We start from the raw sequence: 21,179 nt of genomic DNA on the forward strand, positions 1-21,179 counted from the left end.
ATGTGGCTGAATGCGCCCACTGAAGCCCCGTGTTTGAAGTCCCTTCTGAAGTTCCGTCTCGTTCCATGACGTGTGCAGAAGAACGTTGTGTCCGGGTAGTAAAAGCCGATGCCAACGGATGAAGCAAAGACCGACGATCCCACATGTAGAGCAATGACCAAGATGGGCATAAAGATACAACACATTTCATTTTTTTTTTTCATGCCTTCCATGTTCCTTTAAAACATGTCGTGCCTCGCTGCTGAAGGTCGTGAAAAAAAAAAAAAAAAGACGAGACGAACACGAAATGAGACACTAGAGCGTTTGCTGATAAAGTTTATTTATAAAAATTACTATGTCTCTCGTATACTAGTATACATCTCTGCATCACTTTTAATAAGACTCAGCAGTAATAACATTATTGCTTATTACATATTTCGGTCATTTTTTTTTTATTATCAATCCTAACTAGCAGCGGATGCGCATGCCAGCTCGGCTATGTCGGTAAAATTCATGGGCACGACGGCCCTGTTCTTTAACCCTACGTTCTTTACACAGTAATTATCATTTTGTTGTCGGTCCCTCGTAATAATAATCAGCGAAAAATCGTTACATCACATGCATCCTTAAATGCACAATCGCGTTGCAATGGCGCAAGCTAAATGCCCGGCAACAGAAGCTAGAATAACGTGATATGGATGGCAGATATTTCTACTTTTCAGACAAAGAAATGGAAACGCCAAACATGGCGCGATTCGTCACAGGCGACATAAAAACGAATCCAGGAGAAGGAACACGTAGCTAACCGTGTATTCATGTGAGCAACATCCCCATGAAATATTCCAGTGGGAGAACAAGCCGATTGCGGTGCGGAAGTTCCGTCGCGTCTTATGTTGAGCATTCGCACGGCGCCTGAATATCGGCAAGTGGTATACTCCGCACGTAATAGCAGACGACACCATCGGCCCTGTCGTGTGTTACAGAATGTATGGTGGCTGAGTCATATTGCGTCGTGGTAGAGTCATACTGAGTCAATGAGCCGTGGCTGAGGGAGATTTCACACGCCTAGAGGAGCACGGATGACGTTGAGCGCCTGCGCTCATATGGCAGCAGAAAGCTATGACATCTTTTGCTGGAGTATTCTGGAAGATGTTGCTCGTGTGAGCACTCGGTATGTACGGCAGCTCAGCTTGGGACCCTGATTTCTGGGGCACAAGGAGACATCTTTTTGGACAATATTGTGTTCAACGTACATTCCACGTTATGTACAGCAGAATAATATGCACACTCGTCTAAACTTAAATGATATAATCTAAATAAGTAGGCTCACTCCAGTCCTTCGACATCAAGAAAGCAGAAATGTGAAAGCAGTCCTCTACCGTCGTTTCGATAGCATCTCAGCATTCCGCCAAGTGGCTTTCCTTCCTCTATTTAATGCTCTTGGCGCTAAATGCATAAACCCACTTCTGGGTCTTTCAGTGGGTAAGCGCGTAAATCGGAACGGAAGCCCTACCCGAAGATGTCAGCGTCGTTGTTTTACTTTTAATATTCTTTTACTTCGTTTGTCGTAATTTATGGTGCGTTCAATTGCGAGTGTAAGAAAATGAGCATAGTCCGATCTCCAAACACAAGCTGCATGGCTGCACTTAAGTTCAGTCATATATAGAGACGGCGCTTTAAACCCGAATACATGGCATATACTTTACTATCATACGGGTCATCAAATTTGGTCTGAAATGATGGCTGGCGCTTCGTTTGTTATGGATAAAACACCTAATAACGTAACCGCTGCCCAATGTGGCATCCAAAGAAACAGAGGCTCAGTCTCGGTAGTTAATGGTAGTCTAGATCCATGCTCTAATATTTGCAAATGTATGACCACTGTACGATCATTCAAACATTACATCTCTTTCCAATGTATGTACATGTGACTTTACATGATATAAACCGGCGTCACACATTGGTGGCCGTTAGATGAAGCAATAGAGGTGAAAGCGAGGGCAATTAAAGAGTGCTCTCCAGCCAGCATCTGTACATATTGCGGCCGGTGTGCACGGAGGAGAAATACTGTACTTACTGCGCAGCATTATTGAAATTATTGAAGCAAGTTGCAAGGTAAGTTGTTAGGTTATTTTGCAGCTTCGGAATACAACGTAATCTCACAGCAGGTGAGTAATAATGTTTATGTACAACGCAGTCGAATTCGTTTGCGAGCTCGTTCGATGATTAGCTGTCAACAAACGCACGCTGTAGTTGAGTACGATTGCAGCACATTCACATGCATATATTCTCCGAAATAATTTCACGATGAGAAGCAGCACATTCCGGCCCTACCACACGCCCGATACACATCAATGTCCAAGGTGCTCCATACATTTCTATATTCCCTGCGTTTTCTGTGTTTGTGGTAACAAGGGTCCACATGTCAGCTTCTTCAGCAATGCGTTTCATACTGATATGTTTCTTTGGTCCAACGCTGACATGCCTCTCGTTCAACTCACATCGAATGAGGAAGCCGCCAGTGAATGTAAGCTTCAGGTTTTGAAGTCTCGAGATGTCACTCTCATTAGGGTTTGGAAAACTTGGTCCTGTTCCCTCTTCATTCAGCCCCTGCCATGTTTGGAATCTTTGATGTCGTCCAGGGAAGTCACAATGGAGGGACGCTTCCCGTTCACGTCTTTTCCTCCGTCATACTGAACGGAACCCCTCTCATCCTCGTGCGTGTAGTACACCGCCCCCTGCCTACGGTACACTATTATGGCGGCCACGATGATTGTCACTAACACCATGATGATGATGATGGCCACTATTAAGCCAACCTGCGATTCAGTTCGAGACACTCTCTGCTGGAGCACTGGTTCGTCGCACGCATCTAGCGCTTCCGTCAAGCTTGACAACTGTCGACCGGATAAGCGAGCCGGGCTGGTACATGTTGGACACGGCCCGCAGTCCAGTGGCTGTCGTGAGAGCCATCGAGCGAACTCTTGCACGTGACAGTCCTGACACACCCATGGGTTGTCATGTAGTGCCAGTCTCGAGAGGGTTTGTAAGGATTCAAACTGCCGAAGCTCGCTTTCTGGAATACCGCGAAACCTGTTGGAAGACAGGTCGAGAGACTCCAGTCCCCGAAGCGGTTCAAGAAGTCCAGGAGGTAAGCTGGATAGTCGGTTATGGCGCAGTACCAACACACGTAACCCTCTAAGTTCTTTAAATGCGTCGTGTGGTATATGCTGCAGTCCAAGGCCTTCGAGCTTAAGAACACTTAGGCGTTGGAGTGTGCGCACAAGTCCGGCAATGGCACCGCCTGAGAGCGGGTTTGAACTGAGGTCGAGACGATCGAGCGAAGAAGCCAGCGGACGAAATGGGTCACCTTCGGCAACTTGCAAGCGATTCCTAGAGAGGTCCAGTTCCTCGATGGATGCGTTACAGAATGAGCATGTAGCTATGCGGGTGAGGTGGTTACGGGAAAGCCCAAGGAATGCAAGGTTGTGACCGTCGAAGGCTCGTTCTGAGATAGCATTCAGCTGGTTCCCGTCCAGTCGAAGGACACGCAGATTGCGCAGATGACGGAATTCTTCCGGGGCGAGGGAGCCCAATTGGTTGTCCTGGAAAGAGCATTGGGAACGTCTGTAAGACCCTGACGTTATTGTCTTGTGTGTATTCTCTTAGCTATCTATAGCTGTAGCGACCTATTGTTTCGCCTGTCAATAAGGCAATTGAGGAAGCGTTCCTCAATTGTTCCTGTTATGAACGGCTAGATTCTACATACCATACGTGGGATTTGCCCTTCTTGGGCTCCATTATTTTCCTGTATGAGAATGAGGGGATCTGTTGCTGCTTTTAATTGAGGGTGAAAACTTGGTGATGCATTCGTGTGTAATCATTCTTTCTTTTTTCCTGCAAGTGGTCTCCTGCTTAAGAGCATATACTCGTCAAATATGCATACGCCAAGATTTATAGTGATAGTGTATATCAAATGCGCTTCGCATAGTGTATTGTTGCGCTCAAATGTTTACATAAGATAGCAGATAGATAAGACAAGATGGCAACTTAATAGTACACGTGACCCGCGACATAACGCGATACATGATGGGATTTTGGTGCGAATTCGTGTTTCACCCGAATTGGTCCTTTACTGTCTCGGGAGGAAATAATAATTGGGAGGAGTCGAGTTTAGCTCGAAAACGTCAGGCCGAAATATATACGTAGGGCTCTTCCGTTATCGGGTTAAATTGTATTTTTCCCGAAATTTCCCAAACCGACTTTCTGAAATTCTTTTCAGCTTCAGATACCACCGCAGTAAGGCACGAAAGGGGTAAATCACGTCATCGACACTAATCTTTAAGCACGCAAGAAACGACCTGTGCACTTTGGAACAATGCTCTAGATAGCTTTGTGATTTTAGCCCCTGTTGCGCAAAATTTGTTGCATTGCGTCAGCTGTGACACGGAAACAGCGTTCTATCAGCTGCGCTACGTTCGGAGGCAGGACAGGTGTTGAATGAATGACGATTTGCATCGCATGCAAGCAATTATGTATGCAAACAAGTCACGGTGACACACTCGTAAATGTGAAGCGTTTTATCTGTGGTACTCTGTCGATGTCGGTGCAATGCAATCGAGATACAGCGCAAAAAGTTAGTTTCTGAAATGCCATCTTGGCAGCTTGATTCATACGATTTTAGTTTCACCCGGAAACTCTCGATAACGTTAAGCGCGCGACAGAAAACACCCCATTCTTCGCCGAATTTGCTATTGAAAAAATCACCCGATTTGTATATTCCGAATTTCAAAAAATAATAAAACCCGAAAGCAAAGGACCCTAGTTATGAGGTACAACGGCTCTCACACATGTGACTGACATTGAGGTATGTAGTCACAAGGTTTCTGAAACACTGATGCATAAGGTTAATTACGTTATATGCATCTCCAATGTTCGCTTTTTACTACCCATCAGAGTAGTGAGTACAAAGGATTATCTCGCATGGCACGCATGATGTAGGGCTGCGTTCCTTCAACCTGCAATCTTCAACACAACGCTTTATTTGCCCTGCTCCTCAAGGTAGGTAGGTAGATAGGTAGGTATTTATTTATTTGTGCCCATGAACGACGAAGGCCACATTTGTGCTTGGAAAATTAACATTTCACTAGGAATGGTGCCGAGAAGAACAGTGTCTGTTCGAAATATCGGCGTCTCTCAACCTGTGTTTCTTCCATTTTAATTGTAGTTTATTTTAACACTTCCTTACCGGTTCGCTGGACTTTCTATCGTTCAGCGTCTATGATTAGGCTTTTGGAAGCGTGCTTTTGACAATTCTTTACAAATACTTTCACCTTTGCCTCCTAGGACATTTTTAATCCAGTCAATTTTCACTAAGGAATACCTGTCCGTCTTTGTCTTACCTGAAGATCAAGCGACTCCAAGTTTAACAGCTTTTGATAGATGAGCGAATGAAGTCGCTTGAGGTGACAGTGTGCCAGACTGAGGACTCTCAGAGGACGGACGTCTTTCAGGTGCTCGGGGTCGATAACTCGCAGTGGGTTTCCGCTTAGGTCAAGCCTTTGAAGCCTCTTCAACATGTAGAAGAAGCGTGGCGCCAGTGTTTCCAACTTATTATGAGCGAGAAACAGGCTCGTGAGGTTACTCAAGTAGCGAAAGGGCGCCGATGGAGCAGTCGAAATGCAGTTGTAACTGAGGTTGAGCACCCGAAGATGAGAAAGTCCATTGAAGTCGGAGTCCTTCAGCAGGCTGATGTTGTTGTGACTTAAGTCGAGGATCTGTAACCTACGACCAGGCCAGAATGAGCTCTCCCCGATAGCAGGTGCGTTTGAGTAAGTGATGCGAATCTGCAAGGAATAAGCACATGAAGTTCTTTTCGAAAAGGTAGCTGGTTACTCATTCTCCGCAGCAATTACCATGTAGTTCCGTACGATTATCGTACTGCCTGGTACGCATATAGGATCATCGAATCCACAGCATACCAGCATAGCGCACACATTGCGACACTGCACAACGCGCGTACGTAGTGTGTACAGCTCGCGACACGGTTGTCTGAAATCGCCTATCAGTAGTTCTGCCGTCTATATTTCCTTGAATGCCCTCGAACATGTTGTTCCAATATTCTATTGAAAGGTGGACCATATGCTGCACGTGTCTCTTACTGAAAATAAATGATCTTGCAACACCTGGAGATTTGAGATCGTTTAAACCACGGGGTGCTGATTTCACACAATCGTGTCGCAAGCAGTACTTTCATAACAGCAGGCGAATGAAGTTCAGTGGCGCGGGAAGGAGGGGGCAAGAGAGGGGGTCGCTGAATTTGCGCTACTGGGACCTTCCCCCACCCCCTAAACTCTCGCTAAGGGTCGCGTCATTCCATCTTTCTATGTGTCGTCCGTGGCAGACTCGCTTTCAGCTCTGTTACGGCGCAGAGTCACAACGAACACTCGGATTTACACCCACCGAATTATCCTCTGTGATACTATATGTGCGGACCTGCAGCGCGAAGACTAGCGACATGCCATTCAGTAGCAATTGCTTAGACGGTGCACGAAAACGCAGACTTCGCTCTAGTAAATGACACCGACTTATTTTTTATCAACCCAGGTAAACATTCGACGCTAGAGAGGGAAACTCTTATCCTGCGTCGAGGAATATTGAAGAAGCTCGCTGGTGTGCTCAATGACTCGTGTAGCGTATCTCCTGTCTCTGCTTGAGCCATGGCCAGAACACTCGGCAGTGCCTTTTTTCAGTGCAACAATAATGGCACCCTTTGCGGACGAAACCATTGCGCTTTTGACGAGAGCAAAAATAGATAAATAAATAATAAATAAAGGAACACGCCGCTGCGCTCTTATTTCTATTTGTCTTACCGCGCTTAATGGAACACTCAACGACTATTTCGGTTTGTACTGCTCAAACTAGAGTCACTAGGTAAGCTGTGCTACAGAGTATCGACACTGAGGCAAAAAAGACTTGGAGTAGCCATGTTGTTTCCATTTGACCTCCAGTCCTGCCTCTACATCGGCAGTAGAAATAGACGAAGATAAAGTTCGGCAGTGGAAGAAGACAACACATCGAAGAGCGCTCCATGGATGGCGCTAGCGGTCAAATGGAAACAACATGGCGGCTTCAACTCGCCCTTTTGCCTCAGTGTCAGTGCCCTCAAGCGTAGCATACTTAGTGACTCTAGCTCAAACGAGAATGTCTTTTTCGCCTGAAGGTAATGAAGAGCTCTGAGGTGGCCTTTGCATGTGCGTTACGCCCTCTAGAGTCATCCGACTGTATGAACGAGTCGTTTCTAATAATTACCTCAATGACTCCTCTGGGTTAGGTTAGCTTGGGTTAGGTCAGGTTAGATTAGGTTACGGCTTACCCCCTCCCCTCCCCCGGCCGTGATGACCTCTGCTGCCCCTGATGAAGTTTTTTTTTTTAATTCCGTCTTAGCGCTGCGAAGCAACTGTGGCTCTGACCGTCGTCCAGACGTGGACAGGAAGAAGGAGTGGGGGACAGGGCCTTAATATGCGTCCCGATTCGCCTTCAGGGGGAACTGTGGTGACATCAGTGCCGTAGTCAGACCTCCAAGGTATCCTGTATCCCCCGCTGATCCTGTGTGCGACAACACACACATACTTGTGCACACTGCAAAGTGCGGATGAACAAAAAAAAGCTGATTTGGACGTTCGCAATACGATTACATGTAGGCTGTCATGACCAATGAGGTGGTGTCACGAGATTGGAAGTATTTTGAAAAGCTCAATCATTGAAAACCATTCAACAGTGCTGCTTAGCTAGACCCCATGATCTGCAAGAACTTTCGCGATCGTCGCACTGCCCCCCCCCTTATATTACGTTCTCTTCGGATTTGTACGATGTGCGTGGGTCGGTCCGTGGCAGGTAGGGGGGGGGCTCGAGCCCCCCCTAGCCCCCCCCCCGTGGCTACGCCACTTGCTGGCATAAGTCTGGAAAGTATGCCGTAAAAGCCAGGGAAGGCCGCATACAGCACAGACGGTACGGGGATTCACCTTCCAGTCTCGGTGTGGAAAGAGATAAACCTAACCACTATGGCATGGGAGCTGGTGCAGGCACCATGAAGTGAAGATGATTGAGAAGACACTGCACGATGACACTCTGGCAAGTGTGTGATGTGAATACGGGGTAATAATAGTTATAATAATAACAACAATAATAATTGGTATGACATAACGCTTCGCACGCAACGTGCCATCCAATGTATCCAACCGTAGCGCAAATGCACCGGGAGACATTGGGCGCTAGCAGACGACGCTGCGCCCGTTTGCATGCATGTTTCCGGCAAGCGTTCTCATACTATTGCCTCATATTAGATATAGTGTGCCCCGTTTTCGAGCAGGCGTTTCTTCATAAGGGTAAATTTTTTTAAATTTTTACCACATAACTCACGTGTCGTCCTTTGGCATTCAGGCAAACCGCGTCAATGGCTTGACATGCAGCAGGTTACCCTTTCGCCCGATGTTTCTTCATTTTCAAAACTCCTGAAGCCGTGAACGACGACGATCCTTTAACAAAAACCTGTTTGAACACCAATCCTCGGCTTTCGCGAATATCCTGATTGCTGGATTTACGTTATTTACATCAAGTCCCCCAGCATTGTTTCCTTTTAGTTTGAGTTTTTGGGTTTCCTAACTTGTCGGCCCCAAGTCGTAGTTGTGTGACCGGATAGCGTTCGAAGCGCTCGAAGCACTCTGTCTCTCAGAAAGGAAGATTGCATTTATGTCTAGAAGGTGTGGTTTAACTCTTGTGAATAGTCACATAAGACTTGGTTTACACTCACTAAGTCGCCCACTACGGTAGATTGTCCTAATATCACGCGTTATTTGAACTAATGCGGTTAACTGAGCCTGAAAGGTATCAAAAAGTCGCTCTTTCCTGAACGTGTCACTTCAGGCGAAGGCTAAGTGCAACGCGCGCTTGCTCAAGCAACAATTTTTCATGTGTAAAATTCTCGTAGATGGAATGAAAAATGGCGGTGTTCCTATTGCAATAGTACATTACGACTACAGAGTTCACGTCCCCAAAGAAACGCCCTTGTACAGTGCGCGTATGCAAATTAACTACAGAATCCAAATAGCGCCACATCCGCCGCCTTCGTTGGGCTATCGTGGCTAGCTCCTTCTGCACTTGCGCCGATTTTCGGAGCCCAGTTAATGCTGAGAAGGGAAAGCCGCACTTGGTGAACGGGACAGCGGCGCTCAAGAATACATTCGAGAAATGGTGACGATATTAGTGTGAAATGCAAAGTTACATTCGAATGAGTGCGGGCTCCACGTTCAGAGTTTGAAAGTATTGCCAAAGTGTACTTAAATGTCTGCTTAAATAGCGAGGGTACTGACGTTCCAAGATGTACTTGAAACTGCACACAGTGAGCTAGGTGCACTTCATGTAACTGATTGGTTGCACTTACCTATGTCTTCCGATCCTTGTTTGGTGCACGTATTCAACGGATTTTCGCGATCGTCAGTTTTCGGTTAATTTAAAATTGCCAACAATTAGGCTAGGCCGTTGTGGAAGTTACTGCTATACAGATAATTAAGGAGTAAAATAACTGTGACGTTGGCAACATGTCGCTGAGCTTGGCAGGAAGGCTGCGGTGTCGCGCCCTGCGGCTGGGGCCCAAGGAGGGCGTCCATGTTGTGTAACGTGCCCAGAGAGGGCGCGCATGTAACGTTCAGGAAGCGTTGATAAGCGGGCGTTCCGCGATCGGGGGGACAGAAGGTGAGCGAACGAGCGACGAAGAATGCGCACCATGATGTAAGTTGTTTTGTGGCATTAAACGGTTTTTCAAGCAACTGGTTGTTCGTGTTCCTTGGTGTGGCTGTAGGGATTGACGGGTTGGTTCCCGCACCCCAGGTGGGACGGAGGGGGAGGAATCCCACAAGGCCAAAAGACAAAACACAAAAACGAACTGCACGAGACAAAGCTCCTCCTTTATCCTTAGTCCCAAGCTCAGGGACATCAGGCCGCTTGAATTTTACTCCTATGTTCAACAAAATAACTGTAGCTATAGCGGTTCTCCAAAAACAAAACCCCGCGGCTTATTGTAATCGACAGCAAGAAACGCCATTATATGAATGACTCCCTCTGGCTTTTCTTGGCTATGAGCCGGGGAAAACTGCAGTTTGAATAAACGCGTTTCACACGCTTTTCCTAAATACATCAACAAGGCAAAAGGAGGGGTTTCGTTGTGCTTAAACATGTGGAAGACTTCGTGCGCTTCTACCGCCTTTATTATTTACAAAGCAAATCGAGGGGCGAAATCAGCGCATGTCTCTCCTTCCTGCATTGCATCAACAAACCACACTGAGCTAGGTCACACAGTGTCGATTTACTAGGACGCTGTACTGCCTGTATGCCCAGCTAGGCACCCAGTGACGTTTCGCGCCGCCAGCCAACCCAGCATCTCATCAGGTCTGCCGTGTCTTACGTGGAAGAGCTCGGTAAGCTTAGATCAAGCTACTCCGTGGGAGAATCCTACGTTGTGTGGACCGTCGCAAAATAAACGAAAGGTGGCGCTTTCTCGTCAAAGATTTGATTGATTTGAAGGTGTGGAATTACACCGTATGAATACACGTTACCTCCCGAATGCGTGTACGAGATGGTCTTCCGTACAAGATGGTCGCCTTTCGATGCCGTCAGTGAAATAGAATGACCAACTAACTTCGTTCCCGCAGAGTAAAGAACTTTCCTTCTACTCCTTGCAATATTAAATTGTCCGCTGCTCCGTGAGCTGCATGTCGCCATGGGTGGAACATACCTCTTCAAGGTCCGTGAATTGCATGAAGAAGCGGCCGATTGTAAGGTCGTTAGGATGTTCAGGAGGTGCCGTGACGACTAACACCCTGATGTCCTTGTCCATCTGAGAGGTCGGAATAGAAGACAGACCGCCAAGATCACAGGTCACTCGTTTGCTACGGTTCACCACCTGCAAGGATGTTTTATGTTAAGAATATTGTGAAATACTAGTGTACCAATGCGGTGAAAACACATAGCATGGCATGCAAGGTGCAAGACGTCCAAATCGGCTGCCTTAGTTTACTTTTCGACTTCCTGTGGCATTCGATGAGGCGTCCTGAAATGCTTGCAAGAGTTATGCACACAATGGGGAGATCCAGGTTTTCCTGTCTCTTTCCGTAGTTTGTAGGACACATACGGTATGCCATCAGCAGCAGCCCATATTTGCCGCATGATTAATATGATTAATTTTATTAATATTGAAAAAGGAGATCCGTCATGGTCCAGGATTATGTTCAATTTCCCCTAGGTCACACACCCTAAGACGACGCTAACAGAATGTTTTGAGTTTTAATCTTACTGCTTCATTTTTTAACCGCTCAGTTTTATCTTTAAGACCTTTTCGACGCATCACGGCCCAAGCTGCTAATGTGCTATAAAAATACCAATCATCGACATCGAACTTAGTAAGGCGTCTCTATGACCACAGACTGCCGCTCTGTGTGAACTACGGTCCTCTCTCAACAATTACCCTCCATTGCGTATTGCGTGCGTGTGCCATGCATTGATGCGCTGCTAGAACTCCTTCAGCATATTATACGCTGACCATTCCTACCCTAACTTCCTCTCCCTGAGCAACGTGCCGCCAGCCGAGGCAAGCAGACCGCTCGTCTATCCCACTTTACCCCCCCCCCTCTCCCCCCATTCATTCGGCGATTTGATTCTCCTATTGCCTGTGACGTCGTTGGCGGGAATACGAGCATGTCTGGAAATACAGTAATTCAAACTCTTCAACATTATGTCGCTGTACCGCCTACATTTAGGATCGAGCGAATGTAGCTCGCATGTCTACTTTGGGCCTTCATTGAAGTAAATTGGGCAAAAATAAAGCATATAATTTGTTGCGTGTAAAATTGGTCTGACTTTACTAGGTTAAATGCCTGCCCCGGATTCGGGAGGGAAAAATCGAGCGCAACAATTCGGGTGTAGGGCTATTTCTCTCTCTCTCTCTGTGCCCAGCAAGCGGTTTCTGGGCTGATCCAGAGTGTGGCGGAAGATGACGTGTAATATAGGGACGACTGACAAGAAAGAACTTGTACGCACCTGGCAAACACATAACGTGGGACATCGGACGAAGCCTTCGGGACCTGCCCGCGTCTCGGCCGACAGCCAGCAGGAGAGGGTCAGCCATACCACCAGGACCCAGTGCAGTCCTTTGCCGGCTGCATCCATGTCTGAAAAGGCGAAGTCCAGAGTGTGAAATGACGGGGGGGGGGGGGGGGATATATTTATTAGACGACAAGGAAAAAAAAACGGGGAAAGGTGACGGGATGTTATGCTGGCTCTGCATCAGAGGGGGGGAGTAATGTGTTACAATGTAATGCATTACCGGTAATAGGCCTAAATGTCTTTCTCGGATTAGGCTAGGGAAAATCCAGTGCTACAATAGGGTGTCAGCGCGCTTTTTTCTCTCTCTCTCTCTATCTCTCTGCCGAGCATATGGGCAAGGAATAATGTTAATGCATTACATTTTGGCAACGGGTAATGAGTAACGTAACATGGTTATATGTTGACTGAGCAACGCCTCATGAGTCACGACATTGTTCGTTACTTGGATTGAAGGTTCTGGCACTGTCTTGATAACTTGTCTTGATGTCTTGTCTGGCACTAACAGATAAAAATTGTGTCGTGTCCAGGCACGGAAACCAGCGCGGGGTATTCTCCAAAATAGACCAACATGTGCTCAGAATGGGTGTCGTCACCCCTTTGCTCCTCTAACGCTTTTAAGTCAAGGGGGAATGAAAAAAAGAAGAAAAAAAAACTAAACCTGTAACAAGTGATTGGCTGTTTTTGTTCTGTACAGCGCACCTACGTACTACTTTACGCATATCTACAGTGATTCATTTGCACTCATTTGGGAAATATTCGCGTGACTGATACATCTAATGCCGGGCTTTATTAGAAACTTCTGGGAGAATGTAATGCCAGAGTAATTACATTCCTTGATTAAATTAATGGCTTTAGTGATACATTGCTAACCGCAAATATAATGAGTAGTGTTATGCTTTACTTCTGAAAAAGTAATGAGTGTGCTAATGCGTTACGAAATAAGATTAGGTCAACCCTCCTCAATATGACCAAGGCCGTTTCCGCAGATTTTGGTCATTAAGCAAATTGTCATAGTAACGAGCATAATGGATGATCCTCCAGGTAAGCCCTTCATATAGTACAAGAAATCTGTCTGGCTCTGTCTCATTTATTGAAGATGCAGATATTGGAGGCACAGTATTTTATTTCAATTTATTTTATCTTACCAACACCATTTATTATTTACAGCCTTACAATTTATTTACAACTTATTGAAAAAAGAAATTCGTTTAAATCGTCTGCTTAGGAAAACTGTCAATATGTAGGTTTCCCCAGCAACTCAATTTCAAGGGCGATGGCGAACACATACCGCGCGTACGTCATTCCTGGACCACTTTACTTGTGGGTCAGGAGGATGACTCGGTCTGTGGTGGTAGGTCACAATAACGGTGAAATAATACACGTGTTCTACCCAGTTCGTACCCGGAAATGTTGGTCATAGTCAGGTTATCGAGTTGTCATAATAACAAGGGGCCTTTACACAGGCTCGATTGGGAACATAGGGTGACCCAGAAAAGTCGTCATAAAGTGAGGTTGTCATACTGAAAGGTGTAGCAAAACTGGACGAAGTGTTAGTACGAAAACAGTACGAGCACACATCAGGCGCCAGTCATCGTTGTCGCTCCCACACGTCACAATACTAACGAGTGTCTTGTTAACGCGTGTCGACCGTAATTCACCCACCTCTGCTCTGCATGCGTACAACATGTTTCGTGATAATTACAAATATACATACTCAATTAGGGATGACAGTTCGTAGGTAATGTTTAAAAAGCGTACTTTATTACAGACCAGCGCGTTCTAACGTGAAAAAAAGTCCATAATTGTGTTACGATTCTGTTCTAACGCCATTGACTTTCCAGGTCAATCCCGAAACAAATAAGACGACATACGTAGGAAAAAAGAACAAAGCCGTTATCCCGCTAAATGAAATTACCCCACTGCCGGTATCAAGTGGCACAATAACTTAATTTCCAAAGTTGCTAAATTAATCACAAATTTATCAGTTGAAATTATTTGTTCATAAACAAAGATCCGTGTGCACTCTCTCAGCGAAATGATCATTGAAGTACATAAATGATACCGTATTTCAACTTCTATCTGTCTCTCGTTTAAATGGTGACTCCGGGACAATCCTAGACTATTATAATGGCTAAGTTCCATACATTCTTCCGAAGTGAGAAATAACGTTGGTTTGGCAATCGAGGGCTCGTTAGTTGCCATAAGAGGCGGGAAGCTCAAAACGAAACCATAGCTTCTGAAGGAACCTTTATCACTGCTGATTTGGTGAAAACGGGAGGCGTACGCCTTTTCGGGACACTTATGCAGTTACGTTAAGTGTTCCTAGAACGCGTACGGCGCGTTATCAATGCGCCCTTCTCCAAATTATGAAGGGCCGGCTCCCATTTGCCTCCCTCCACCGCATACGCGGTGTCGTATTGCCAACTGTAGGATGGGACAAACACAAGCTTGACCACATCACGCCTAAAAAATAGTACTGCCCTCGTGCTAAGAAAGAAGAGCAGGAACTACTAATGGGCAAACATCCCTCAAAAACCTTCATTGGGATTGCTAGTAGTGGGATTGCGTACGTGGAGTTGAATGGAGTAGTGTATTGCCATCAAGCAACAGAACCAGCTCTAAAAACAGAACTTCACCGCATAGCACGTTGTGCGCCAACCATTGCCAGGAATGATAGGGTTAGCGCTGCTGATTCGGAGAGAGAGGGGGGCGTACGTCTTTTTGTGGCAATTTGGATATATGAAAAATGCCACAAAAAGGCGTACGCCACCCTCGGTCTTCCAATCACAAGGGATAACCCTATCGTTCGTGGCAATGGTTGGGGCACAGCGTATTATGCGATGAAGTTCTGTTTTTAGAGTGTACATATGGAGGTAGCCCCTTTTACACAGATTCTATCCTACACTCTTAAAAATGAACTTCACCACATAGCACGCTCCTAGCCAACCATCATCCCGAATGGCAACGTTCTCGCCCTAGATTTGTTGAAAACGGGATGAGGAGCCTATTTTGTGCCGTGCAATGGGCACAAAATAGGCTCCTCCTCCCGTTTTCAACAAATCAGGGGCGAGAACGTTGTCATTCGTGATGGTGGTTGGCTAGGAGCGTGCTGTGTGGTGAAGTTCATTTTTAAGAGTGTACATACGAGATAACAACGCTTGATTGAATCCAAATGCAGAACGATCATATTTATTCAGTTGGCGTCGTAGTTATAGGAGTTCACAATAGTTGAATGTCTAGAATAAGCGTACGCTAATGACGGTGAGCAGTTTCTTATGTCCCCCGAAATAAACACTTAAAGGGACAGTCCGGGAAAACCGGAAGTTGATTTTTTCCAACTGCCACTGAGGCTTACATGCTAGGTGGAAAGTTTCAGCTCACAAAATGGCGTGGTTTTCGAGATATCGAATAAAAAATACTCCTCTGAAGACATCCGGTTTCGTTTTTCTCCCTCGCATACTCCTTGCCCCAAGGATCCTCTATGTACGTCAGCCGTCACGTGAGCATGACGTCCCCAATGGACAAAGTGGAGCGGAGGACTGCGCCGTTGCTGGGAATGCAGAGAGGTGTTCTTGTCTATGAGTGTACTGAACAGAAGGCTACGTCGTGATACCTGTGTTTACATTGACGCTACTCTGCATTTTAGTCTACATAACGCGTGATTGCTACTCAAAAACATCATAATGGACAAATGCTAGCACGCAACAATCAACTATCGCGCAAACAGGCATGCGCAAGTCACGTGCGGCATTGCTCTTATGCACGTCACGCGAGAGCTCGCTGCGGCCTTTACTCAGGACCAAGTGCGGCACAGAAAAAAGCCGATTATAAAGCGTGCGATACGATTTCTTCTGAAATATTTTGCACAGTTGTTGTGGGGAGTATTAGAAATCATAAGGCGGTGTTTCCCAGACCTATGTTTTCGACCGGACTGTCACTTTAAACAGCTTTGTTGACAACTGATGGCTCATCGCCTCTGGAGTTTCATTTATCCGATCCCTCGGTCATTTTCGCGGGGAACGGCAAGTTTGGTCTGTTGGTGCTTTATGGCGCAAGGGCTACTGATGCCAAATAGTACCAAGACACTGGATCACTTTGTATGCTGTGTTCATGTGTTTTTCATTGTACGCAATATTCGTTGAAATTCAGCTGGCTTGTCCTAATAGAGTCTTATGTGCAAGTGATGTGAAGAGAACGATGACTCTTTCGTAAGAGAGACGCGGAGAGGTATGTGTGATATACCCACGGCAATCATTGCCTCTGACACCTACCAGCCTCCCTTTGGCGATTGCCGCGTCCGTGGCACACGCCACACTGTGCAAGTGCCAACAGGTGTCGACGGTATGAAACTCCCAGTCCCATGTCCAGTCCCATTTTTGTACCAGGCAAAATACAAAAAAACACGAGAAGAAAATTATATGACGCAGGCTTGTAAACAGAGCAGTGTGTTTTCAACTATGCTGGTCGAATAGGACGTTTTTGACAACGTGAAACTGGGACTGGTACGCTATACCGCCATTTTCAGGGATGGCCTCATATATGCGCATAACACTGTGTATCCATACAAGGGTCAGCACATGCACAAGAATCACCGACATTTCGGCGAACATCTCAACAACACTTGTTTGAAATATTTCGTGCCTTACAAATTGGCGTTCTTGCTAACTTCGCCACTGCGTGTTATCCCTACGTGTTTGGCTGGTGTTTTTGCATGTGTCGCAATGTGGCTGTCCGACCTTTCAACTTTCAAAATACATTGTACGGAAGTAACATGAACAGGAATCACGGTTGGATGGTCGCATGTTACATTATGAAGCTCGGTTTTTGGAGTGTCAAGCGTAACGAAATTATTAAAACGTCAACAGTGCCACTATGTACATCCCGATTTGGAATATATCAGCAAGCATTATTGTACTTGTTGTAAATCACGTCAAAGCGAACCGTCACGAAAGATCTCCGAGGAATAGCATTGTGTAGTTTCGTACGCGGAATAGCAGCGATTTTTCTTTTTTCTTTTTTCTTTTTATGGGCGTTGTGGGCTATATGGTTGAACCACGACCTACTAGATCATAACGACCATGTCATAATCGGCAACCCCTATGAGGAGCGAGTCTGCAAGATCCGCAAGCGGCGCTACTCATCGGCCCGCGAGATCTAAATCACGATTGGACAATGGAAAGTTGAATTTTGTACACGCAGAAGCGGATGTACGACTACCGTAGCAGACGACAGCAACAGCTCCTATGAAAACGCGTAGAATGACGATGATAATGAACTTAAGAATGAAACATCTTCCGTGGAACATCCACCGCTTGTATGAAATACTAAGGTAAGCTGGAGTACAAAGTATTGTATAGAGGTTGCGGAAGCAGTAACCAGACCGGTGAGTAGCGCCATCTCTAGCTTCCAAATGCGCGCTGGGGAAAGGGTGCCTACACTCTAAGAAAAAAGGGCGTGAAAGGGTGGTAACTTCTATAATTACCACCAAGGTCAACATAGCGTCTGATAAAGGGCGTAAAAGAGTGGTAAAAGCAATTATCATATATCAAAATTGCTACAAAAGGCATACGCCCCCCTCGCTCGCCGATTCAGAAGCGGTAACCATATCATTCGTAGGTAGCAGGTAGTAGAAATTTGCAACCTTTTCGGCACAACATATGCGACAACTATTACATCCTGAAAGGTGTAACTACTCCACCCTTTTTTCTGAGAGTGTATGACATGGTCGTTAGGAGGAGCATTAAAGTGGTCAACGTGGCCAAAAACTTCTGCCATCTTCTAAAGCAGTCTATGAAAAGCAGTTCCATAAAATATTTCTGTCCAAACTTTTTTTTTTTTTTTCACTGGGACACAATTTCATTTACCAAATCGCTGGCGCGGCGAGAGATTCGAGCGCTCGCACTGTACACGACACCCCTCTACTGTGACGTCTATGTAAGAAAGCCCTCTCATTCGTTGGAAGAAGAAATCGTCTCCTTGGAGTGGTTACAAGCATAGAGAGCTGTCCCTTGACTGCTATTCATTATGTCACGTTTTCTGAAGAACAGAGCATATATGCAGCCCGACAAAATAGTACTAGGATCACGAGAGTGATTTTCGTGGCTTCTGTGCAATCATTCGTTACCCTGCTCCAACTGGGAAGCGACGTACGTGTTAGTCATGTGATGCAGCGTTCAAAGCGAGAATACTTCCGAGGCGTTTGCTGTGGTGCGCCTATCTGTCGTATTCGCTAATTCCCAGTCAGGGCAAAGTATGTTTGATCTATCGTGTACCCATACCAGCTAATTGTGTTTCCGTACAGCGCGGAATTCGGGGTTGCGTGAATGAAAAAACCAGCGCCAACTGTCGCTTCACACAAGGTTTCGACGAATGAGCCAGGAAGAAGCAAGACGCTCGCTTCATTCAATGGCAGGTTACCAAGCCTGATACAAACCTTTGAATATGCAGTCGGCACTTCAGCAGGAGCAATTATCAATCACCGCCGACCGTATTTGTGGTACGTGAACGATGGAACACCAGCAGATACTCTCCCGCTCGGCCGGCATGGCGGTGGAGATGCCGCACGTACACCTAGCAAAGGCATCTCCTTATAGTTCGACACATAAGTCGATGTCCACACCAGTTGTCACGTCCCGGTGGCGTCACCTTTCTGGTGCGACAACTCCTGCTCCATCCGTACTGTCGGGAAGAACTGGGTGTCGCTGTACAACGCACAGTTAGATTCGTGCAGCACTACTCGTTCTTCCCATGGTATCAGCGGTCCCTAGAAGCCGAGGTCGTTGGCAGCCTTCGAATTCGCCCTTGATTTCGGACATCACGTAACCAAAGAGCGTGCCTCGGAAGCAGTAGCAGACGCTCCCACCTGAGCGGTGTTGCTGACCGATGGTGAGCTGATGTCACCTCAATCAAGTGATCCCAAATGCAATGAGAAGCGTACTCTGCCTACACATCACATAGTGACGGGTGCCCCGGCGCTCGTCACGCGTCTATCGCGAAGGCGAAGGAGGGTGTTTCGCGCACGGGAGATTCGGCGGAATGGAAAAAGGTAACCAGAGGTTAAAAAACAAGACAAAGAGAAGTAGAAGACACACGGACGCTGGACTAGCAACAAGTTTAATAAGGAAAAGTGAAGAAACTCCAAAGCGCCACGCCAGCGCAGTGTGGTACAGCCACTTGAATGATAAGACACGTGAGAATCGAACACTCCTGATAACCTATCTCAGGGCACAGCACTCCACAATCTATGAAGAAAGTTGTATTCTTTTCCCGTAAGCGATAAAGACGGGACACTGACATAGCAGTCAAGACCATGTTTTTTTCATCTGAAAGGCTTCCACCATAAGGCTCCCCTGCCGATAATCGTCACACCATCAAGCGACGGATGCAACACCACGCCCGCCCACAATGCATAGGCATGTGGGCACTGCCACCAGGCCTGAGTTCCTTGAGTTTTACATTTATACAACGTCCGGCCTGATCAATATACACCTTGCCACATGGCAAGGGTATACGGTAGACGGCATTGGACGCACATTTCATGAATCTAACCGAGTGTTTCATGTTACAAGAACCACTCAAGATTCGGGGGCTGCTGTATGCGTCGCAAGTTCGCTACAGTTGCACTAATTGTGGGAAAACGGTTTTCGAGCTCGTAACACTCCATACCGACCAAAAACAGAAACAATGTTGTGTGACTCTAGACTGCTCTTTTAAGGTTATTTGGCTGCCTTCTCCAATTTTTACGCGGAATCTCAGTTAAGGCCGTAGAGTGTCAAGATGGTCGAATGAAAGAAATTTCATTAACGACTTGGCACTACGCGGGACCTTGATCACATTTTATAGCATAATGCAATTTGCAAAAGTTTCGTACGGTTTCAGAGAGCAACGGTGGCTGTATACAACAACGCAAGCCGCAAAGTCGTGCAACACACTTATCGGCCTACGAGGTCACCAAAACTGGAGCTTGCAGAGCATACAGGAAAAAAAAAGAAAGAAAAAGAAACGATCAGTAGAACAACCTTCGAAGTTTAAGGTTCCCGCAGCAATTTATTGATTGAAATTTATATATTTGTAGATGCATTATTTGAACCTGCACATTCTTGTTGTTTTTCACGGAAGTCATCAACTCATTAACACAATCAACACGACGAAAGTCACCAACGTAAGGTCTACGGCAAAAACCTCGTCGGCCTGTCCAATGGAGAACTTCCACCCCAGTCGTTTTCTTCACTTCACGTATATTATCGGGTACGACATTAAATGTAAAGGCCATTAATTTGCACAGTTCTACACGAGGGCGTTTCTTTTTTTTTTTTTTTCTGCACCAGACGTTTTTAAAGGTAACGTAGAACAGTTGAAGCGCAATCTTATAAAATTACTTCGTCGGCCTTCAGGACTCTAACGTCAAATTTTTTTCGGCCCAATCACGGTCATAGTTTTATAGAAAATCAAAATTTAAAACTGCGAGGAACACGCTGCCGAAGTAGACAACAACTTGGCGTTGTCCGTTAAGTACGGTAGCTAAACAACGTATCATGTGGATAACACTCTGTCCAGTCCACAGCGCGCCGCGTGGACACCAAAAATTTAGAAAATAAATGCTGGATACAATCTCAGTTATTGAGGGATGTTTCACACCAGGCTTCGTCTCGACAGATTTTATCGCAATTTCCACAACAAAAACTAAACTTTAGAACGACATATCACGTGTGTGACGCCGAGTTACACCGAAAATGTAATCCGCTTGCTTTTTGCTCCACCCAAGCTCTAAAGTTAATTGAAACGCCTAGAATGTAAAACATATGTTCACTTTTCGATTTATGACCATGTTTGGTTTCATAGTACAGCCTATAGTTATGCATTTCGGTAGCACATGATAATGGGGCTTATGTGCATGAGACGAAAAAGGGAGCTTATAATAAAGAACGCCATCTTTTGGCTACACAGAAGTAGGCATTTACAGTGCAATGAGCATCGCCGAAATTTTATTTTCCGATTTTACTTAGACTTTTTCACGCACAGCCTTCGCAAACAAAGCTGTC

At 45.9% G+C, this 21,179-nt stretch overlaps 1 protein-coding gene across 1 annotated transcript in view; it reads right to left on the minus strand.

Annotated features, from left to right (window-relative positions):
• Positions 1-309: 309 nt before the first annotated feature.
• The window catches only part of LOC135368661 (platelet glycoprotein V-like), a 218,570-nt gene continuing 197,700 nt past the window's right edge, over positions 310-21,179 (minus strand). Inside the window, exons 4-7 of the mRNA XM_064602096.1 lie at positions 12,073-12,203; positions 10,772-10,939; positions 5,382-5,825; positions 310-3,584 (exon numbers count right to left, since the gene is read on the minus strand). Of these exons, the coding sequence (XP_064458166.1) occupies positions 2,583-3,584; positions 5,382-5,825; positions 10,772-10,939; positions 12,073-12,201 (1,743 nt within the window). The 5' untranslated portion in view covers positions 12,202-12,203 and the 3' untranslated portion in view covers positions 310-2,582. The remainder of the gene's footprint in view (positions 3,585-5,381; positions 5,826-10,771; positions 10,940-12,072; positions 12,204-21,179) is intronic.

Source organism: Ornithodoros turicata, chromosome 1 (genome assembly GCF_037126465.1).
Source record: "Ornithodoros turicata isolate Travis chromosome 1, ASM3712646v1, whole genome shotgun sequence".
NCBI classification, from domain to species: Eukaryota; Metazoa; Arthropoda; class Arachnida; order Ixodida; family Argasidae; genus Ornithodoros; species Ornithodoros turicata.